General features: G+C 41.3%; 1 protein-coding gene across 1 annotated transcript; it reads right to left on the bottom strand.

The window, feature by feature from the left end:
- Positions 1 to 713: 713 nt before the first annotated feature.
- On the bottom strand, positions 714 to 20,905 carry slc35b1 (solute carrier family 35 member B1). Its single transcript, XM_070864470.1, has 9 exons — positions 20,713 to 20,905; positions 18,494 to 18,591; positions 15,096 to 15,226; positions 13,446 to 13,476; positions 11,800 to 11,960; positions 8,876 to 9,002; positions 4,434 to 4,540; positions 2,951 to 3,104; positions 714 to 2,284 (listed from the first exon to the last, which is right to left on the bottom strand). Exons 1-9 carry the CDS (start codon positions 20,889 to 20,891, stop codon positions 2,238 to 2,240), a joined length of 1,035 nt encoding a protein of 344 aa, XP_070720571.1. The 5' UTR covers positions 20,892 to 20,905; the 3' UTR covers positions 714 to 2,237.
- Positions 20,906 to 22,153: the final 1,248 nt, after the last annotated feature.

Raw genomic sequence — 22,153 nt, 5'->3', positions numbered from 1 at the left:
CCATAAAATCTCTGCCATCTTATTTTATAGACCACTTACCAAGTGAGAAAGCAACCAGATGACCTTCTATAGATGTAGACAAGATTTCTCTTCCCCTTCAACCTCACAAATAAATACAAACCAATTGAAATCAAAACTTACCATACAGGTATTTATATGATTAACCTGCAAAGTATTGCACTATACAACCACATCATTTTCTTGCCTTCAACTTAGTAGCTGGCCGCACTCTATTTACATGTAATCCTAACATAGAAAGAGGCCATTGGCTCAACCAGTCCACATTGGTATTCATCCTCCTAATCCCATGTGCCTTTATTTCCACTTTCTTTCAAAACTACCTATCTGACCCATTCTTACATGTTGGCATGGTTTCTGATTCAATTACTGACTCCAGTGGTGCATTCCACAGCCTCAAAACCATGTGTAAAAAGGTTTCTCCTACTCCCCGTCCTAAATCTCTTCCATTTAATCTCGTATCTATATCCTTTTTCTGGACCCCATGGCCACTGAAAAGGTCTGTTTCTGTCTACTCTGTCCCCTCCCTCCATAATTTTAAATGTCTTTATCAAATAAATACTTAATCTTCTCTGCTCTAATGAGAGCTATTTTGGTGGCCAGTTAATTATTTATCTTCAATGATACAGGCAGCAATATTGATGACTTTTATAAAAATGTACAAAATATATTACAATAAAGACACTGTTTAAAACTTTTATTTTGAAAAAAGATGTCGATTTATTCTTGGAAAACTTCCACAACTGGTAAAAGACATACTGTGAACCATGTGGAGCAATGGGTAAAGAACAGACGGCTCATTGACATGAGCTGTCCAGAATAAAACATAAATGAAATCAGACTATGGTGGGTTCATTTCTCAACATGTAATGTGCATTTTCTTCTTCCATCCCCAGTAGTTCAGCTTCAGACAAAAGTAACCACGGTTAGTGGCAAATAGGAACTGATGACAACGCTCACTTCAGAGGGCAGAAAAAAGAAAAGACTTGCATTTATATTGCACCTTTCACAACCATCGGACGTCTCAAAGCGCTTTACAGCCAATTAAGTACTTTTTGAAGTGTAGTTACTGTTGTAATGTGGGAAATGCATTAGCCAGCTTGAGCACTGCAAACCCCCACAAACAGCAATGTGATAATGACCAGATAGTCTGTTTTTGTTATGTTGATTGAGGGATAAATATTGGCCAGGACACCGGGGAAATAGTGCCACAGGATCTTTTACATCTACTTGAGAGCGCAGACAGGGCCTTGGTTTAATGTCTCATCTGAAAGGCAGCACCTCCCACAGTGCAGCACTCCCTCAGCATTGCACTGGAATGTCAGTCTAGACTTGTCGGACTTGAATCCACAACCTTCTGGCACAGAGGCGAGTGTGCTACCCACTGAGCCAAGACTGACACAAAGGCTGATGAAATAACGTAAGACAGCACGGTGGGAAAATGTACATCAAGTTAAAAATAATTGACAAGTTAATGCTTTTTTACAAATCTTAATTGTTGTTGCCCCTTATTACATCCTGGGAGGTTTTTGTTGACGTTGAAACAATTAAACTACTTGAGTAGTTGGGTTGGGTTGAAGTAAACACCTTTGAGGTGTTTCAAACTGGGACCTGTAGATTATCAAATAATGCAACGTTACACTATGATTATATAAATCATATCAGCATACACATTGCAGAGAATCGCTGACCTTTTGTATGGAACTACGTGCAATGTCATTTTGAAACCCGAGAACAGCAAACTTCTGGAATTTTTAATAAAAATTAAAAATACTGATGCAAATTATGAAAAAACTTTTAAGTAAGCAAAATGTTTGAGAAGGAACTACACACATACACAATACAACAAAATTAATTGGAAAAATTTCATCTTTTAGAAATTCAGTATTTTCATGTAACAATCCATGCCAAATTTCAAGAACCATAATCAGTTCTAGAACTGTAGTGATAGTACTTACAAGTCAAGTCTTATACAAGGCATTACTTAATAGACAAGTCCATCATAATAAGTTAAGTATTGCACAAAGTGTGGGTGTAAAACCTTGAAGTACTCACATGGACAGAACATTTTTGGAAAAAAATATTAAAACAAAACATTCCCAACATTTAAACCACGTAACAGCCAGAGAGCAAAGAATTTAAAATCAATGAATCAGGTTCGGACAGTGATATTGATGATGAAAATCTTCTGACTAAACAATTACTTCAGTGATTATTGATCATTTATTCTTGGCTGTCTTTCCATATTTGGCATCTAAACCAAGTCCTGAAGAGAGGGAAAAAAAGGAAAATAAAAACATGTATTTCATAAAACATGAAAAGGGTTCTTGCAATTGCCTTTATGCATTGTTGGTTTAATATAAAAGGCATTTTAAACTAGATTCTCCTAATCTTAAATCAATCTGCCATATAAATAGAAGAGATTACTATTTTTACCCATGTATTTAGAGGATTAAAGGAGCAATAGATGGCAGGGATTTCCAAAACGGACAAGTACAGGGTCATTCATATACAGGGCATGTGGCTGAAGATTCAGAAGCACCATTCGTGTTACATAAATAAAAACAGACGTTTGAGGTAAAACAGTATTACAACTCTACAACACTAGAACAAGTTCAGTGAATGCCTCAATCGTTGGGGACTTCCATAAAATACAGATGGTATGAAGAAGATTTGAACCCTGAAAACATCTTGAAGATATTCACATCTATTAACAAAAGGTTCTTGTGGGGACCAAGCTTTTGTTCAGTATTTTTCCATTGCAATACAGGGGCTCAGCAGTGTAATGACCCAGTCTGTGAGTTGCTATTACCACCTAATTGCCAATGAGCCAAACATCTGAATTACTGCACTTGAGTACTACCCTAATTAAATTGGTGCTTTAAATTATTTTTTATGCAGGCTTTTGACATGAAAAGTTGACATCACTTACCGAGGAAAACCAAGACAGTGCCTACCCACTGCAAGCCACTGATCGGATTACCAAAAATAAGCACAGAACCGAGGATAGTAAAGAACTTTCTGGTTGTAGTAATGATTGAACAGGTCAAAGGTCCAAAGTAAACAACAGTCATAAAGATGAAACTCTGGAGAAGAAAAAAAGGAATAAAAACTGCATTTCTATTTTCCCCGTTGCATCCATCTATTCCACATATAATGGCTTCTTTGGTGCCAATATTAGATTGAATACGGAGATTCTCATCTAAGATTTTTAAATGAGTCTTTCTACCTGCAGCTCATTTTCTACCTCGTACATCTGGCATTTTTCCCAGAGTATCTCAGATATAAGCATTATAAGAAGTACAGTTCCAATGATGCGGATAGCCCTCTGTTACCCAAAGTAATTCCAGACTATTCAACTGTGGCATCCATCACAACCAAGTCTGATATTATGTACAGTCTGTGGAAAAAACTGACTTGATTTTTTTTTTTTTAAATCACATACTTTATATTCTTATATCCAACTTCATTCCAGTCCCATACATATGTAGAATGGACAACAATCCGGATTGATTGATTTTCCCCCACTTCACCTGGGAAATGCTACCATGCAATTGCCATACCCTCCCCTGCTCCCCGGCCCTTCCACCTGCCACCAATATGAGATCAGTTAACTCAGCACAGACCAGAGATCAACTTCAGACTTTGTCTGCACAACTCAGTACTACTACGCACTCACATTCACTAAGCCATTAGGACAACCATTTTAACATGATTTTGCTCATTCCAGAATTGAAGCTTTGGTACTGGCTTCCAAATCGTATCTCATTCACAAGTTCTGAATCCACAAGAAATCAAAACTTTAGGTATGGAATACATATACAGAGCAAGATGATGGATTGTTAAAGATCACAAACCCAGCATCATGGAATACTGTAAATCAGTTTAAACAGATAAACTGAAGTTGAATCATCACTCAGCACCGAATGTTCAGCAAATATGAGCTTATAATCCCCAAAATAGACCCAAAAATATAAATAGTAGTAAAAGACTGGTTACGTCTTCCTAAACGTTTGTACTACAGCACAGACACACTTTATTTTCCATTTGTAGCCAGAGGGATTTTAAATCGCTCAACCATTGGTGGCCATACCTTCAGCTACCAAGGCCCTAAACTCTGGAATTTCCTCCCAAAACCTCTCTGCCTCTCTTTCCTTCTTTAAGATGCTCCTTAAAACCTACCCCTTTGGCCAAGCATTTGGTCATCTGGCCCAATGTCAAATTTTGTTTTACGACACTCCTGTGAAGCACCTTGGGATGTTTTACTATGTTAAAAGCGCTATATAAATACAAGTTGTTGTTGGGATTAAGCAAAAAAGCTGGCAGTTTACACGATTAAATAAGCGTTTACTTGAAATTTTTCTCAATTTGAATTCTGGGATCCCTTGATGCACAGTAATGCAAATAATACTGACCTGGCCTAGGGCACTAGTTAAACTGAACAGAAATATCTTGTATAGAATACTGGGGTGGCGCTCCGTGAAATTCAGAAATTCCCAGAATTCTCCAGTAAACAGGACACCTAAAAGAAAAGCAGGAAATATTAATGGAGGGCTCATTTGAAATTTCAAGTAGAGCATGAAAAGTGAAAGGTTAAACAATGCTGCATGAACAGTTTAGATATGCAATCTATACAATGTACCCAAATACATTTTTGATAGCAAGGAAGGGAAATCAAAACTCAGTGGGTCCGAAGTGAATAGAAAGCACCATTGAATTTTTAACATGCAATTTCTTTTGGACAAATTCACTCCAGATGAAAATTCACAGCAGCAAAAAATAACACTAAAAACAATAAAATAATTGAATATATAGGTATTCAAAGATTAAAAAAAATTAATAACCCTCCAAGTAGCTTCATATTTTTAGCCCTTAATCTGAAACAATTCTTCAGAAAGAATGCCGTATCAAAGTAATAAGAATTTTTTAATACTAAATAATGTTAAAAAAAAACTTCCAAAAAGTAACACTGCATCTGAAGCAGTAAATGTTTAATTGTGAGGAGTCAGGCCCCTTTCTCTCCAGCTCTGCCACCTGAACTTCTAATATCCAATACCAATCCGAAAGTCTGCACTTTTGAAGATCCTTCCCCGTTTTCTTTATACGCTGAGCTGCCTTCATCACCTCATGCTAGATAAAATTCTGATTAGTTTCTACTTTAAAAAAAAATTTACAAAAAACAAATATCCAAGTGCAAGTTGGTGAAACGCCAAAATATAGCATAGCTTGAGCAGAAAACTACATTAATGCCATTCAAGATAAACAGATTTAGTAAAAGAAGAAAAGCATGTTTCCACATAATTTAGATGATAGCACACACAAAGCTTTGTGCCAGAAATACCAGACTGCCTTTCATGGATCCAAGATACCAGTAAAACCTAGCACTAACCTTTTCACGTAATTAGCTATCGAAGACAATGGTATTGGAGTAATCACCACACATTGAACAGCAAAATCTGTCAAGTATTAGGAGGAAGAAAAACGATTCTACAGGGCTGGGAACAGTGCAAATATATTGGCATCAATTCTGAGAAAAGTGCATGCTCCAAGGGGATCTTACTGACAGATGCCACTGGACTTCATGTGGGAAATAAGACATTTTCTGTGAACTTATGTTGGAGCCCCACAGTTGTTCTAAATATATTCAGATAAAAAGCTGTCACATTTAAGAGAATGTATTTTATCTTCGAAGAGTTTACTGGTACGGTCTACATAAATGGAACTATTCCATAACAAAGAAAAAATTCCATTAGCAATTGGAACACATGTTCTACATTTCAGGCCATTGTGAATTCTCAACTCTCTTCCACCCTCCCCATAACAGAAAATTTTTTTGATTTTTTTTTTTAAGAACGACAACTGAAAAGAGCAACCTTGAGTGCCGAGTGTTTTGAGGTTATCACACTTTGGATTCCAGAGAGAAGTGGGCCAAGTCCAGCCATCAAAGGCTATGCAATGCTCCCCCCTGCCATTTGGCACATTTATTAGATGAAATGTAAAGCATTTCCATGCCAAATTATGTATGGCTGCTGCTCCAGGGGAGTTGACCACAGATCTATCCATGGTTAAAGAAGTGTTCAGCATGGCTGAATTGCTTTCAAAACTACTAAAGTCAATGACAGCAAAAGCCTAGAGAGAGATGAGACTGTGCCACAGAGCAATGCCCGAATGCCCGCTTCGAACAGTAGCTCCACTGGTCTTGTACAGACTCTAGATTCCTATTTCCACGTCACAAATCTTTACCTTAAGCACCACTAATCTGTGTACTCAACAAAGAGTCATAGACCGCACATCATGACCTCAGGGTGTTCCCAACGCACTTTAAAGCTAGTGAAGTACTTTTTGGAACTGTTGGTCACCGTTGTAATGTAGGAAACGCAGCAGCCAACTTGTGCAGACCAAGGTCCCACAAGCAGCAATGAGATAAATGACCAGATCATTTGTTTTAGTGATGCTGGTTGAGATAAATATTGACCAGGACACTGGGGAGAACTCCCCTGCTCTTCAAAAAGTGCCTGGGATCTTTTCCGTCCACCAGACATGGCCTCAGTTTAACGTCCCATCCAAAGGATGCCACCTACGATAGTGCAGCACTCCCTCAGCACTGCACTGGAGTGCCACTCTTGACTGCAAGCTCAAGTCCATGGAGTGGGACTTAAACCCATGACCTTCTGATTTAGAGGCGAGCGTGCCAACACCTGAGCCGCAGCTGACACATCAGTACTGTGCTTTAGGCCTTTTCATAAACAGTCAAGTGCATTACTTGCTGAGGCACAACTCTATTTCGGTTCAAATTTCAAGCTATATTACAAATCTCAGAATTCAGATGTTCTTACTTGAGCACCCTCTTGTGGATTAGAGGAGCATACATATTTAACATAATTTTCAAAATTTTGAACTGAAAATAAAACCTATTCAAACTCTGCTGCCAAGTACAATTAATTTCTCAGGATGTAAAACATTTTGATGGGGATATAATATAATATATAAACAAAATGATACAGTTCCATTAACCTGTCAATTACTGCTGTGAATTACTACACAATGCACCCTGCTGTGATTTAGAAAATGTATACAGGGTACCATGTTCCATCTCCCCACCCAAAATTTGCATTTCTAAAACTTAGCAATAAGCAAAGCATTTAATCTTGAATTTAATTATAGCAGCCGGTCATTACATTCCAACTTTCAGGTTTCCAACGTATATTGACAAGAAATAACTGTCATTTGGGAGTTAAATCCTAAATCTGACCTGAGTGCACTGAAGCGAGGAGGTACAAGACCATCTCTCGGAGCTGGTCTCTCACCACTTGATACATCATGCCGAGAGCAGTATGATCCCAACCCAATGCAAAACTACATTTTTAAAATCAAATACTTTCTACTCTTTTTAATGCTGCAAGTGCTGCCGCTCTCTCAACATTAAAAATTAGTCGTCAAGGAAGCAGAGCCATGCATATGCATCCAAGCGACGATCACGCAAGGCCAGTAGCTGTAGTACAATGGCAACCTGCATAATATCATAACAAGGGACAGTAACAGTGTGGCAGAGGAGCGGAGAGAGATCGTGGCGGAGGAGCGGCAAAGCGGCGAGAGATCGTGGCGGAGGTGCGGCAAATGAAGAGCCGAGGGCCCGGGGCAGCACACATTGTGATATATGTGTGCATTAGGTCCATGCAGCAGAGCAGGTCTCCAGTGATCCTGGTTAACCCTTGCCACTGGATAAAGGCCTAGCTCTGTCAAGCCCGTGTGGTGGCTGGTGTGCAATGGTCACCACGCAAGAAAAATCCACGCACAGGCATCTTCCACCCTTTCAACTGGAGTTCAGGACTGGTATATCAGGTCCTTCATTGAAACATCTGTGAATTCATGTGGAAGCAAGTAATCCTCGTTCAAGGGACTGCCTTATGATAATGACGATATCATGAAATAGGTGTTACAGCTATCTATTACAAGCTTAATAAATCATACACTTAACGATGTTTAACTAATCTCGGGTAAGTCACCGAACAGTAGAAAAGAGCGATAGTACTGGATGTATGCTTTATCCCTAGTATCCAGCAACAGTAGAATACTGCCGCCAACAGGAGAAAAAGTGATACAGCATGCAAGACAAGGAAGTAGGCTCAATGATAGCAGGAGGAAGTCACATGGCTCACAGCAAGTCTTTAAAGGGACAGCATCCCATTCTAGCTGTGTAGGGCTGGTCTATTTATACGCGGAGGGTGAACAATGAATAAAATGACCCTCAAAGGCATTGCTGTAGCTGAGTCCCTGGCAGATGTTGAGAAGTACAAAATGACAAAAAAAGATTAATCTGAAGTTGTTGTGAAGAGAAGAAAATCATATGGGGTTTATCTTTGAGCTGTTAACACCTGCCAGCCCATAGTTACAGAAATGAATGCAACCAAAGGACATGATTATTTGAAAAAGGTTACCATTTATCATTCTGAAAATCCAGTTGAATGCATAGCAGAAATCTAAATGGAAGAGTTTAACTTTCACTTTACTGCTGTGCATTCAGCCAGGGCAGTCGTGTGTGTGTGTGGGGGGGGGGGGGGGGGGGCTATAGGGATCCTTTGAATGCTGACAGAGAATGCAACAGTTCTTTCAGAAAAGCATCAGTTCAGTAACTTGTTCAAGGCACTGCAATCAATACAAAATAAAATTGAAGGAGTATTGCCCAAGGTATTAACTGGGAGATCCATCACAGCTAACTGCCTACCTATCCCACCCCAACACACTTCATCTATTACATTTTCTATTCTGTATGTAGTTTCAAGTTACTGAAAGATACTTTTCACCATGAAATTTTTAACAAAATACCAAGATATGTTTACAGCATTTTTGTTTTTACCTATTCCCAGGAAAAAACTGGACCAAACATTTATATTCAGCATCATCTGGTTTGAACCAGTCTTGAAATTAGCTCTCATATGATCTTGCGCTACTCCAGTCAATCCATCCAAGGTCAAGGAGACTAACTGTAAAAGAAAATGGACTCAAAGTCTGCCATGTATACAAAGTACAAAGTGATAAGACACAGGGTAGGTATGTAACAAATGATCAGCAGTGCAAAACGTTAATATTGGGAAATTCTAATGAGAAAGAGTATACAGCACACTAGGTCTACGAATGGCTTTCCAAGGAGTAGATTTGCTAGAATCATTAGTATTGTACTGGAACTAATGAATGGACAGAAATGTCATTTTGGCCTCACAGTAACATTTCAGGCAATTGAGTTAAGCATAACAGTTATACAAAAGACTGCGATACCTTAAATTAAGTTGGCAAATCAAAATGGAAAAAAGCAGAAATCAAGAAAGCACGGTACTCAAATGTGTTACAAGACGGGGTCTGGTGATCTGTAACAGATTGTAAAATAGCCCACTGAAAGAGAGACCATCATCTATTGCATGAAAACGGCTCATTCAACATGTCATTAAGAAAAGGTCAAGGGTATTAGACAAAGCGAAGACTTTGAGCCCTGACAAGACCCCAGCTGTAGTGCTGAAAACCTGCGCACACCCGAGCAAAGCTGTTCCAGTGTAGCTATTGACACTAGCCTCCACCTAACAAATGTGGAAAACTTCCCAGGTATGTGCTACGTACAACAAAGGACAAATCTAACCTGGCTAATCACTCCCCTATGAGCTTCCTCTCAATGAGGAGCAAAGTGATGCTCATCAATAACGCCATCAAGCAGCAACTACTCACTAACACGCAGTTCAGGTGCTGCCAAATCCACTAAGCTAACCAAAGCCTTGATCCAGACATGGATCGAAGATTTGAATGCCAGAGGAGAGGCGAGAACAGCATTCAACCAAGTATAGCATAAAGCAGCTCCAACAAATCGGAGATCAATGTGGGTCAAAGGGAAAATTCTCCAGCGGCTGGAGTCACATCTAACACAAATAAAATGATCATATTCATAGGTCAGCTGCCCGAGTTCCTCAGATCAGCATTCTCAGCCCAACCATTTTCAACTGTTTCACCTTCCCTCAGTCCAAAGGAATAGGGTTGTTTACTGATAATTGGAAAAGTGTCCATCTCCATTTAGAACTCCTCTTGTATATCAGCCTGCTAAATTCAGACAGAGAATCAAACCTGGGACTTTCTGTTCGATATGATACACCAAGTAATTACTTTATCCACTGAACCATTGGGGAATCAGCAAATTCTGTTTTTGTACTATATGCCATAATTCAGAGTATTTTTGAAGAAATCTGATACAAAAGCGAGCATCTTTTGAAACTGCTCATCTTGGAATGGTTTCTTCCCCGCCCCCAACCCCCCTCAACCTCTTAGGGCCACAATGGCACTCATCTTTTATAGTACAAGAGAACAGAAACCTATTTGTAGGGCTGTGCTGCTGCCCTTTATTTTTTGAATCACACCCCTAATACAGAAATACCTTGTCTCAACCAAGCACTTGTCTCTTCCCCCCCTCAATAGTATGGCACAGAACTTGCGTTTTTAAAAAGTTATAGGTATGAATCTACATCTTATAATTAGAATTGGTACCCGACACATTGCACCAGTACAACAGAGCATCACAATTACCTTGCAACATCTCTGGAAGTCGAGCAGTTTCATTGTTACTTGTTACGCCTAGTATTTCCACTGTGGCGATCTGATGGGAGATCACCGGAATCCCCAGAGAAAAGGCTAGAAATGGCCACTTCTCTGGGGGTTCCACCGAAGCTACAGGAGATCAGGAGAACTGTGCAGATATTCAGGGCCTTAGTGTTTAATGCATAACTAACCAATACCCTGTAATTAATGTTGTTATTTTTAATTGACTGTCGATTATTAATTTAGGCTCTAGCCACCACAAAGTACAGTCATTCAGCAGAGCCCTTTGTACACTTGAGCCGCAACTACCCATCTTCACATTCCGGACTTTCCTTTCGCTTGTTAAAAGTTTTAAAACTGGTTTTGAACCAGTGGAACTACAGCTTCCTACCTCCAAAATGGACAGTGGAAGACGGGAGAAGGAAGAGATCAGAAACACTTTAACATCTGCTTTGTTAAGAAAATAAATGTGAAGAAAAAGAAAAAGAAGAAGAAGAAGAAAAAGAAGAAGAAAAAGAAAAAGAAAAAAAGAAAACGAAGAAGAAAAAGAAGAAAAAGAAAAAGAAAAAAGAAAAAAGAAAAAAGAGAAAAAAAAGAGAAAAAGAAAAAGAGAAAAAGAAAAAGAGAAAAAAAAAGAAAAAAGAAGAAAAAGAAGAAAAAGAGAAAAAGAAAAAGAAAAAGAAAAAGAAAAAAGAAAGAGAAAAAGAAAAAAGAAAGAGAAAAAGAAAAAAGAAAGAGAAAAAGAAAAAAGAAAGAGGAAAAGAAAAAAGAAAGAGAAAAAGAAAGAGAGAAAAAGAAAGAGAGAAAAAGAGAGAAAAAGAAAGAGAGAAAAAGAAAGAGAGAAAAAGAAAGAGAGAAAAAGAAAGAGAGAAAAAGAAAGAGAGAAAAAGAAAGAGAGAAAAAGAAAGAGAAAAAGAAAGAGAGAAAAAGAAAGAGAGAAAAAGAAAGAGAGAAAAAGAGAGAAAAAGAAAGAGAAAAAGAAGAAGAAAAAGAAGAAAAAGAAAAAGGAGAAGGGGGGGGGGCACGGGTAAATAGTTTACAAAAAGACAAAAATTAAAACCAGACAAGTGGATTTAAAGCACAAACTGAAAACTTACAAGGGTGGCTGACTCGAGACAGGCATATCCCTAGATCTGCCAACTCCAAAGGTTAATGCATAATGAAAAACAAGTATTTGACAAATAATACTAGAAGCCATATACTTACCAATAGTATTTCCCCAAATCCAAAAATGTGGTCATCTGCATCGCCAGTCCTTTTTTTGGGTTTGTACATAAATAATGCCACTCCTAGAACTATAAGCAGCACACAAAGATACTTGGCTAATGGGTACCTTTTCCTTCCAATAATGACTCCTAAAAACATTACTGAAATACAAATCAAAATAACCAATTACAAAAATTGGGAGTATAAGTCAAAGTTTAAAAAAATATATATACTGGAGTAATTGCAATGAAGTAATGCAACATTATAATCAAGGAGTCAAAAGTCAGCAGCTTTATGACATTTTACCCCTAAATAGTATGTCGTATTCGCTAGATATGCAGATGACATCTAGTGGGAGAACAGTCACAGATTCTTTCTTTAGGGTATTACCAAAATGTCCATTTGACATATGGCAAAATTGAACACTACCTAATATTTCAACTTATGTTTAATAACATTACTTTCAGATTATGATAAACTGAGGAGTCATTGGTCTGGTCGGTGGTTCCAGTGGATGTAAATGATTCTGTTGCATTATTTATAGAAGAAGAGATTCTCCTGGTGTGCTGGCCAACATTCCTCTCATAACCACCAAAAGTAGGCTAACTGGTTATTCATCTCATTTTGTAATTTATGTGACGATAGAAATTAGCTGCTGCATTTACCCACATAACGACAGTGACTGCACTTCAAAATGTGATTGAGGGATGTAAAATATTTTGGGACATCCTGACAGTAAAACATTGGGAAGACCAAAGCTTTTGCCTTCAGCCCATGCCATAAACTCTGTACCCTGGCCACCGACAGCTTCTTGCATGGCCACTGTCTTAGGCTCAGCCAGAATTACTGTGTTGAGCTTCTGACTTCATATCCTCCGTCACAAAGACTACGTCCACCTCCGTAACACTGCCCAGCTGCCGCTGAAACCCTCATTCATGTTTTTGGCATCACCAGATGCAAGGACTCCAATGATCTCCTGGGCCAGCCTCCCATTCTCCTTCCTCTAAAGCCAAGAATGTTTCAATTCTTATCCGCGTGTTTAAATCTCTCCACTGCCTCATCCCTTCCCATCTCTGAAACCTCCTCCAGCCCTACAATGCTCCCTTCCCTAGACCTCCGCCCCTCTGAATCTAGCATTCCCCCCCCCACCACCTTCCTTTTGCCCCACCATTGGCAACCATGCCTTCCTTGGTCCTACGGTATTCCGTCTCTAAACCCCTCCGTATCCCACTCTTTATCGTAGAATCATAGAATGGTTACAGCACTGGAGGCCATTCAGCCCGTTGAGCCCATGCTGGCTCTCTGCAACTAGTCCCACTTCCCAACCCTTTCCATGTAGCCCTGCAAATTTTTTTGGAGCAGTGTTTTATAAAGGTTAATCATAACTTCCTTGCTTTTGTAATCTATGTCTCTATTTATGGCATACGGCTCCCGTATGCTTTTTTAACCGCTATCTCAACTTGCCTTGCCACCTTCAAAGATTTTTTTATGACCCTCCCTTAAAACCCACCTCTCAACCAAGCTTTTAGTTCAGCGTTCATTTTCCTTATGCCTCATTGACGTGGCATATACATACAAGTTGTTGTTGAGATGCAGTAAGATGCTATACCAATTCAATTCTTGCCGTTTATATCTTTTTAACCTACCTGGAATAGGTTTGCATGATTTTCCCAGTACCTGAAATGGAAGGAATACCCATTAATTGGTAACAAAACTTGAATACATGGCTGCCAGTGGAATGCTGTATTTTTTTTTAAATTAGTGAAACATAATTTACTCATGAATCCCCAACACAATGTGTTCTTTTTGTACATTTAGAGGGGACCATCAATGTGCAGAATGCTCCCCATCAATGTAATACATAAAAAAGCTGCTTCAAGCTAGTGGAAGGTGCCCAACCAAGGGGAAATTATTAATGGCTGGAGAAAAAGCAGCAGTGAGATTTTCCTTTCTATAGTGTTACATAGATCAGAAGGGGGAAGGGAGATAAAGAAAAAAGTGCTTTCAACACAGAATTACTCTATTGCTTATCCACTCAATTCCTTCAAGGATAATTGCTCAAGGCGGCACAGTATGTTCAAACCTGGTGACCCCATTTTTTCTGTACACTATCTCACGAAATGGCTCAGTAACAAAGGCTTTGTGTTGGAACAGGATATTGTATATTTAATTTTGAGACATTTAAGTTCTGCTTCTAAAAATCCTTACTCTCTACTTAAATTGAATGAATAAAATATCTGTGCAGGAACCAAATGGTAACTTACCCCATTAAACACACGTACATGTGTACGTGTTTGGAATGCATAATGCTTGGACAGCAATTTATTGCAATAATCAGAATGAACAAATATTTACACATAATTAGGACATTACAGTAATATCTTGGAGGTCATGTAATTTTTATAAACCAGTTTTCTAGACCTATCAAATATATTCCACTACACTGTAAATTCACATACCAGTTTATGGATCATGCTTAAAATATATTTTTCCCTCAAGCGTATGCCAGGTACTCGTATCTTTTAAGCTTTCAGATTTCTTCAGCACTTCTAAATACAAGTGGTTTCTATCATTGAACATCTATAAAAATGTTATTCAGGGATATCCTAATATTCAATAGATTGGGATGATGGGGAGAGGAGAGATTTGAATGAATGCAACACCATTTCTTTAAATAAAGTCAGAACAATTACAGGGGTTAGATAAAGTTACACATGAATTATTTATTGCAAAATAATGTTTGGTGCAAAATATTACTATAATAAACATGTACCCACAAATTTCAAATACCAGTATTTAAAAAAAGAACAATTCAGTGAGAAAACATTATTTTAGCAATGCCTTCTCAGGACTTGAACATTATAAAAAGTACTGGCAGAGACTGGCAAAACATTCGTGGTCAAATTAGTATCTTTATTGCAACAGTACTTACGTAGACTGTTAGCATCATCTTCATCTATAGAATTAACGCTGATGTCCTGCCTCCCAGCCCTCCCCCACCACCCCCCTCCTCTCGGCTCCGCAGCAACGCCTGGGGAGGCCCCACTCTCCATGACATTGGCCCCGCTGCATCCTCAATGGAGCAGACCCAGCGTCAATCAAACGTTAAAAATTTGCACCATCGCTCCCCCGCCAATTGGTTGCGAGGCCGGGTGGGCCCTGATCGCCCATTGGTTGTGCAACTGTCACTCAATCCAGACCACATGCTCCCAGCTCCACCCATGGACAGACAAAAACTGACTATTATTATTATAGATTCTCTTTGAAAAAAAGTGTGTGTAACATCCAATACCAACCTGTGTCGGATAATTGACATACTGGAGTGCGGAATTACTAGAGACCATGGCTCCTAGATAAGACATCGAACAAACTGCGTACAGCCAGTGTGGCGTTTGTTCAGGTGAAGGCTTTTCAAAGAATTGTATAACTGGAACAAGACACATGCAAAATATTTTAGCTGATGCAAGTCAGACGTTAGGGCAAACAAGTTTGTCTTTCTGAATACCACATTCCACTACCTAAATACTGTGCAAAAAGCATTATTTAGATATATAAATATGCACAGCTAGAGATACAGACTTGACAGTCAAGAGCAACCTGTCCCCATTCACACTATCCAAATGGACCATCTCAACAATTTATATTTTCATATAAAATCTTCTATAAAAAGACATTTAAATTGCATCAGTAAATTGCCCATTGCGAACTAATTGTCGGGTGCCCTAATGGCTACATGTGTGCAGTCTATGACATCCTGAACCCATAGGGTGCTACTGCAGCAAATCCCACAGCCCTTTCATTTTGTCTGCTGACATCTATTGGGAAACTGGTGAAGTCATTGGCCCTGGCAAAGAGGGCATTAGTGAAATTGTTTATGCATTTATGGACTGCGACATAGAGAAAGCCCGAGGCAACGGCGGTTGTGACTTTCAAATGTGACAGCCTATCTGGAGAGGCAGAGTCTCCTCCTGCACTGCTCGTCAGACAATTTCAGAAAGTGACTCTGGGCTGGGTAGGGCTTTCTTCAAGCAGCCTTGCAGTTGATCAGCCTACGGTCGCTGCTGTAACTCCTCTTCATGTAACCAACCTAAAGTGCCAAGAATAACACCCACCAAAAGCCCCGATACTTATTGGCCCCAAGTTTCCACACGCGGCAAAACAGGCGCCCCTCCGAGCTGGGCGCCCGTTTTTCGCGCCGAAAATGGTTCCTGAAAAAAAAAACGCGCTATTCTCGAGCGCTTTGCAGTTCGATGTCTGCTTGGCGCGGCGCACAGGGGACGGAGCCTACCACTCGCGCCGATTTTGTAAGCAGGAGGGGGCGGGTACAAATTAAATGAGTTTTTTTCGTGCCGGTAAACCTGCGCGTGCGCGTTGGAGCGTTCGCGCACGCGCAGTCTGAAGTAAACATTGGCACTCGGCCATTTTAAAAAGTGCTGCAGAAAAGTTAATATTTGTTTATTGAACCCTTGGCTTGTATTTTAATTTTCTTGATATTTCTGTGTGTGAGGGTGAGGGAGTGCATTCTGTAATTAAAGATAGACTGTGATAAACGGGACACATGCACTTGTTTGAGACTATTCAAATTCTTTGTAGCTGTTCAATTTTTAACATATTTTAATAAAACTACATTGCCCTTCCATGATCAGCACTGAGGCTTCTTGCAGCTTTCTCCCCCTGCCGTCTGTCGGTCCCGACGGCAAACCGCTGCCTGAAGCACTTTCACACAGGTAGGAACATGGTTTATTTAATCTTTTCTTTGCTTATAAATTTTTATTCAGGTTGGATTTATTTGTATAATATTTGTATAAGTATAACTAAGGATTTATTGTAGAATTTAATGACTTCCCTTCCCCCCCTCCCCCCCCCCACCTCGTTCCCGACGCCTAATTTGTAACCTGCGCCTGATTTTTTAATGTGTAGACAAGGTTTTTTCAAGCCGACAAAAATCTTCACTTGCTCCATTCTAAGTTAGTTTGGAGTACATTTTCACTGTGGAAACTTTCAAATCAGGCGTCAGTGGCCGGACACGCCCCCTTTTGAAAAAAAATTCTGTTCAAAAGTGAAACTGTTCTACCTGACTAGAACTGCAGAAAACTTAAATGTGGAGAATTCCGATTTCTAAGATACTCCGTTCTCCACCAGTTGCTCCTAAAAATCAGGAGCAAATCATGTGGAAACTTGGGGCCATTGTGTCTGGATGCAGAATAAATGTAGAAAAAGCAATCTTCAAGGAAATCCACAAAACGCAACAGCAAACAGATAGCAATGATGCAGCTGCTTGTTGGTGTTCCAATTGCCGTTTCAGAACAAATCCCAACTGATTTTACTCAATGGGCTCAGCGCGCAGCAGAAATTCCATTTTTACATGTTAATCACTTAAGACTTAATCACTAAATAAAGCATCTCAAGACTTTTATATGGACTAATTTACCTTTACAGCATGGATTAAAATTGCACAGGACATCACAGGACTCTGATTTGAATATATTAATGAGGCTTCAGACAGGCACCACGGCCGCCTAAGAAATCCCCAGGGTCAAGATGCCTGCAGGCGGGATGCGTGCAGAAACGGGGGCAGCAAGCACTCTGTTGCAATTCTAACTCAGCTATTGTTCCGTTTGCACTAGACTAGAGGAGTTAAAGTTGCCCCTCTTGATACAGCATACACTGATCAGGAACTGCACAAATACTCCTCGCAGCCTTTTTAAATTAGTCAGCATTACAGAAACGGACACAGACATCGGACACTATATATGGTCAACGATGGGAGCTTGCTGTATATTTCCAGCCAATTTTGGTTCTTCCCCTCCCACCCGTAGCGTTATTAGTTACTGCTGTCAGAGTTCTTTAGATGCCTGCTAAATTTCCACTCCTCCTGACCATTAGTACATTCTTGCACTTAGACAAAGGTACAATTTTCATAATTTTTTTCCCTCCACAAGAAACAGTTAAATTAGGATCTTTCTTTGTCCCAGCTGCTACAACCATCCAATTCAGATGCGACAATAAATATGACAGTCTACGACATGTATCACTGCTCAGGACGACCCAAAGAAGTAATAGGACCCAAGGGCAAAGAGGAAGATTCAGAAGTAGTTTTCTCAGTGCAGGTAGATTCAAAATGTAGCTGTTGTGCGATGCAATACTTCATCACAAAAAGTTATCATTTTCAATTTACAAAATCTCAGTAATAGCAGTTTCTCAGATATTGCCAATGAAGGCATACCACTGCTTCAAGCCTTGCTTTCACAATATGTTTTAGCCAAAGAACTTTCAAAATGAAGTTTTTAATCTGGTTAGTCAGATCCATTCTTAAATAAAATGCATGTGGATCTGACTATATGAAGGCTAGACTATCTACCGTAGTGGATAGCTCATTGTGAACCATTGTAAAGTGTTAAAAGTTCTCTGAGAGTGATGCACCTCTCGAAAATGTTCTTCTTCAATTGAAATTGATCCTGGCGATCACCATGTAATATCTTGTTCCTGTACAGACAAGTTCCTGTTATACGATACAAAAATATCCCTTCCCAGTCTCTGATCCTATCTAAAGTTAAAGTTCCAATTGCTTTCTCATCCCTCATTAAAAGCTGAAGCACATCACAAATTCTCCACTAGAGCAAGTTTGGAAACAAAAAATATTAGGATAGTTCTAGTATATTAAAAATAACATTACCATACACCAGTTACTTACTTAGTTTGGCAAAGATAGCATTAATAATACACTGGACGAACACAAGCGATTTTGCATATATGAAGGATTCTTGCTGCTCTCCATATTTCCCTCTGGTTCTGTAACAGAACATACATATGTCATGAGAGCTGAAGGTGAACAAGTGCCACAATAATTGATTTTAGCAAAAACCAATGATTAATTCTAGCAATCAGTTTGATATCGTATGTCAACTACGTGCCATGTATAGAGAACAGATTGTGACCATGGACTCAAATCCCCATTGATCCAAACAGGTCAGCTCCAACACAAAGCAAATTTATTTACATTCTTTGTACCTGTACTTCACATAAACCAAGCATTAGAAAAGTATTCAGAATTCTTACTAAAGACACTGGACTAAACATTGCTTTGTGATGAGTAAGCTCAGAAGTGATACCACTGGGATACTGTTCTGACACAATATGGTCATTGACTTCAATCTCTTAGGGTGCCGCTGTACAACGATACTGCTTTCAGACATAATGGTCTGAAGCTGACAAAGCTAAGCTGTCACCACATCACTCCGTCGCCAGAGTTCTACTCCTTGCACGGATATAAATGTTGATGTCAGAACTGCAGTTATTATAAGAGAATCCTGTAATTTAATACCATATTCTATTACTCACCTGATCAAGGGAACCTTGTAGTACCAAAAACTAATGCCTACATCTTCTGATCTAATATCATCAGCATTACCATCTGTTGCTGTCCCAAGTTAGGCAGTAACAGCGCACAGTACAGGTTGCAATACTATTGCTATTAAGGAGAGTCCTACTACCGCGCCCCCCGCCTCTGCCAAAATCAGGAAAATCACTTCCATCTTCTCAAGAGCAATAAATAAGGAAAGTGGAGTTGAGGCCAAGATCAGATCAGCCATGATCTTATTGAATGGCAGAGCAGGCTCGAGGGGCCAAATGGCTTACTCCTGCTCCTATTTCTTATGTAAATGCTGGCCTTGCCAGCGAAGCCCACATCCCAGGAACGAATAAATATCAGCTAGCATGGGAGCCAGGAAGAGAAGTTGGGTGGCAATAAGGTTTTTGGAGTCGGAGGTGGGTCTCATGGATAAGATGAGCTCGGAATGAGGGAATGAGGAGAGATAGAAGGGAAACCAAAGTTGCACGTTCAGGGCTAGGGCAGGGGGAACCTATCATAGAATCATACAGCACAGGTGACCATTCCGCCCATTGTGCCTGTGCCAACTCTTTGGGCTAGCCTATTAGATTCACTACGCTGCTCTTTCCCCATAGCCCTGCAAATATTTCCTTTTCAAATGTATATCCAATTCCCTTTTGAAAGTTTCTTTGCAAAATCTATCCAGCTGCACTTACCAATACATTCAATTCAACAAAATTAAATGAACATTACCAGATAATGGCCTATTACCCTTCCCCCCAAAAAAACGGGTCACTTTTCCAAAGCTGAAAACCTCATCGAAAATAGAAATGTGTTTTGTTTCCAAGGTCATTATACATTTTGGGATAAGTGATGATAAGGTAAAAATTATTTAAACAGCAGAATTAGAGTTCTTTGAATGAAACAACCCTACATCCTTAAACTGGATTTCAATGGATTATAAAGGACCCGTTTCTCAACAGCTCTGCAATTAGAATAACCCAAACTGCCACGTGTCTACACTGTGCATTATTGCATTTGATTAAATAGTTTTCAAAGAGGCAAGAGGCCGACAAGCACAGGTTTTCTCTCAGTGGGCCATCTTGCAGGGGGGGGGGGGGAAGATGGGGAAGGGGGGGGGGGGGAAGATGGGGAAGGGGGGGGGGAAGATGGGGGGGGAGGAAGATGGGGAGGGGGGGAGGAAGATGGGGAAGGGGGGGGGGGAAGATGGGGAAGGGGGGGGGGGGAAGATGGGGAAGGGGGGGGGGAAGATGGGGAAGGGGGGGGGGGAAGATGGGGAAGGGGGGGGGGAAGATGGGGAAGGGGGGGGGGAAGATGGGGAAGGGGGGGGGGAAGATGGGGAAGGGGGGGGGGAAGATGGGGAAGGGGAGAGAGAAGGCAGCCAGCCCCCCCGCAAGGTTTGAACGGGCTTGTGATGGAGCTCAGCACAACTCTCCCCGGCCTGAGCAACTGCTACCGAGCTGACGGGCCGGGGTCTCCCAATGAAGGCCGCCATTTGGGGAAACTTCTCTCTCCCTCACTCCCTCTGTCGGGGCGCAGGGTGTGAAGCCTCCGGTACTTACATGGTCTCCTGCAAAATCCCGTAGTAAAAATAACAGACAAACACCCCCAGGAAGCAGAGCAGCAGCCGCAGTCGCTCGCTCTCGATTCGCTCCATGTAAGGCTTGGCGGCCCGCCGCTCGATCACCCCGGGCGCGCGCTGGTCAGCGGGCGGCGGCGGCGGCTCGGCGGCAGCTCCCATCAGCCCCCGCGCCGGCCGGCCCGCACCTCCCATCGGCCCCCGCGCCGGCCGGCCGGCCAGCTGCTCCGGGCCACCCGCCAGGACCCGGCTCCCCCCAGCCGCCTCAACAAAAAAAACACCACACAGGGCTCGCGCATCCTTCAACCGCGATGGAGTTAAAATTATATCATCAATTAAATATAAGTTTCCCCAAGTGCATTTATTCGAAAGAGAGAGAGAGAGAGAGAGAATGACATTAAACCGGCGCTGTGGAGGGATGAGCGAAAGGGGTCCTTGCCGCTTGAGCCTCTCTCGCCAAGCGGCTCGTGTGTTTTGCTGATTGGGCGCGTGCGCGAGGAGGAGGCGGGACCGGCGTGCGTCAGGGGGCGGGACCGCATGCGCGAGGAGGAGGTGGGGCCAATGGCTCGAGGAGACAGCGCGAGGAGCAGGCGGGACCGGCGTGCGCTAGGAGGCGGGGCTATTGGCGCGCGGAGGCAGGACCGCATGCGCGAGGAGGAGGCGGGGCCAACAGTCGGACTGCCACCAACGGCCAGTGTGCAGGGAGGGCGGGAGAGAGGCTGAGATGTGTTTTCCCAAGTGGGCCTGCCTTTTTTTTTGCTTTGTTATTGAGCTATTTGCAATCCTCCCCAAAGGGTTGTGTTTGGTCCCTCATATTACCAGGTCCCTCCAGGGTACTGTTTGTGCAGCCGGGTTATGTTTCCGCCATGGCTGCGGCCACTACTTCAATTCGAAGGGAAAAAAGAAAGAACTTGCCTTTATTTATAGTGCCTCCCTCACCGGCACACCGTCTACAGGATGCACGGCAGCAACTCGCCACAGCTTCTTCGGCAGCACCTCCCAAACCCGCGACCTCTACCACCCAGAAGGACAAGGGCAGCATACATATAAGAACATAGAACATAAGAAATAGGAGCAGAAGTAGGCCATACGGCCCCTCGAGCCTGCTCCGCCATTTAATACGATCATGGCTGATCCAATCATGGACTCGGGTCCACTTCCCTGCCCGCTCTCACCACCCCGACTTAGAAATATGTCGCCATTCCTTCATCGTCGCTGGGTCAAAATCCTGGAACTCCCTCCCTGACGACACTGGAAGCACCTTCACCACGCGAACTGCGGAGGTTCAAGAAGGCATCTCACATCCCAGGAACAAATAAGAAAACATCCGGATGCTGCGTAACAGCCGATTAATTACTTTTGAAGTATAGTCACTTTGTGATGTACGGAGAGAATTTCAAATACTCCGGACATAACACCATTTT

This window comes from Pristiophorus japonicus, chromosome 21 (genome assembly GCF_044704955.1).
Source record: "Pristiophorus japonicus isolate sPriJap1 chromosome 21, sPriJap1.hap1, whole genome shotgun sequence".
Classification (NCBI taxonomy): domain Eukaryota; kingdom Metazoa; phylum Chordata; class Chondrichthyes; family Pristiophoridae; genus Pristiophorus; species Pristiophorus japonicus.
Note: the sequence above shows the minus strand (reverse complement) of the source record. Positions and strands in the feature narration are given on the sequence as shown.

Coding starts and splice junctions, on each gene's coding strand:
- slc35b1 (XM_070864470.1), bottom strand. CDS start 20,891: ATGGGAGCTGCCGCCGAGCCGCCGCCGCCGCCCGCTGACCAGCGCGCG. Junction 13,477..15,095: donor ATGTCAATTATCCGACACAG/GTTGGTATTGGA, acceptor CTTCCATTTCAG/GTACTGGGAAAATCATGCAA. Junction 4,541..8,875: donor CAGTTTTTTCCTGGGAATAG/GTAAAAACAAAA, acceptor CTTTTCTTTTAG/GTGTCCTGTTTACTGGAGAA.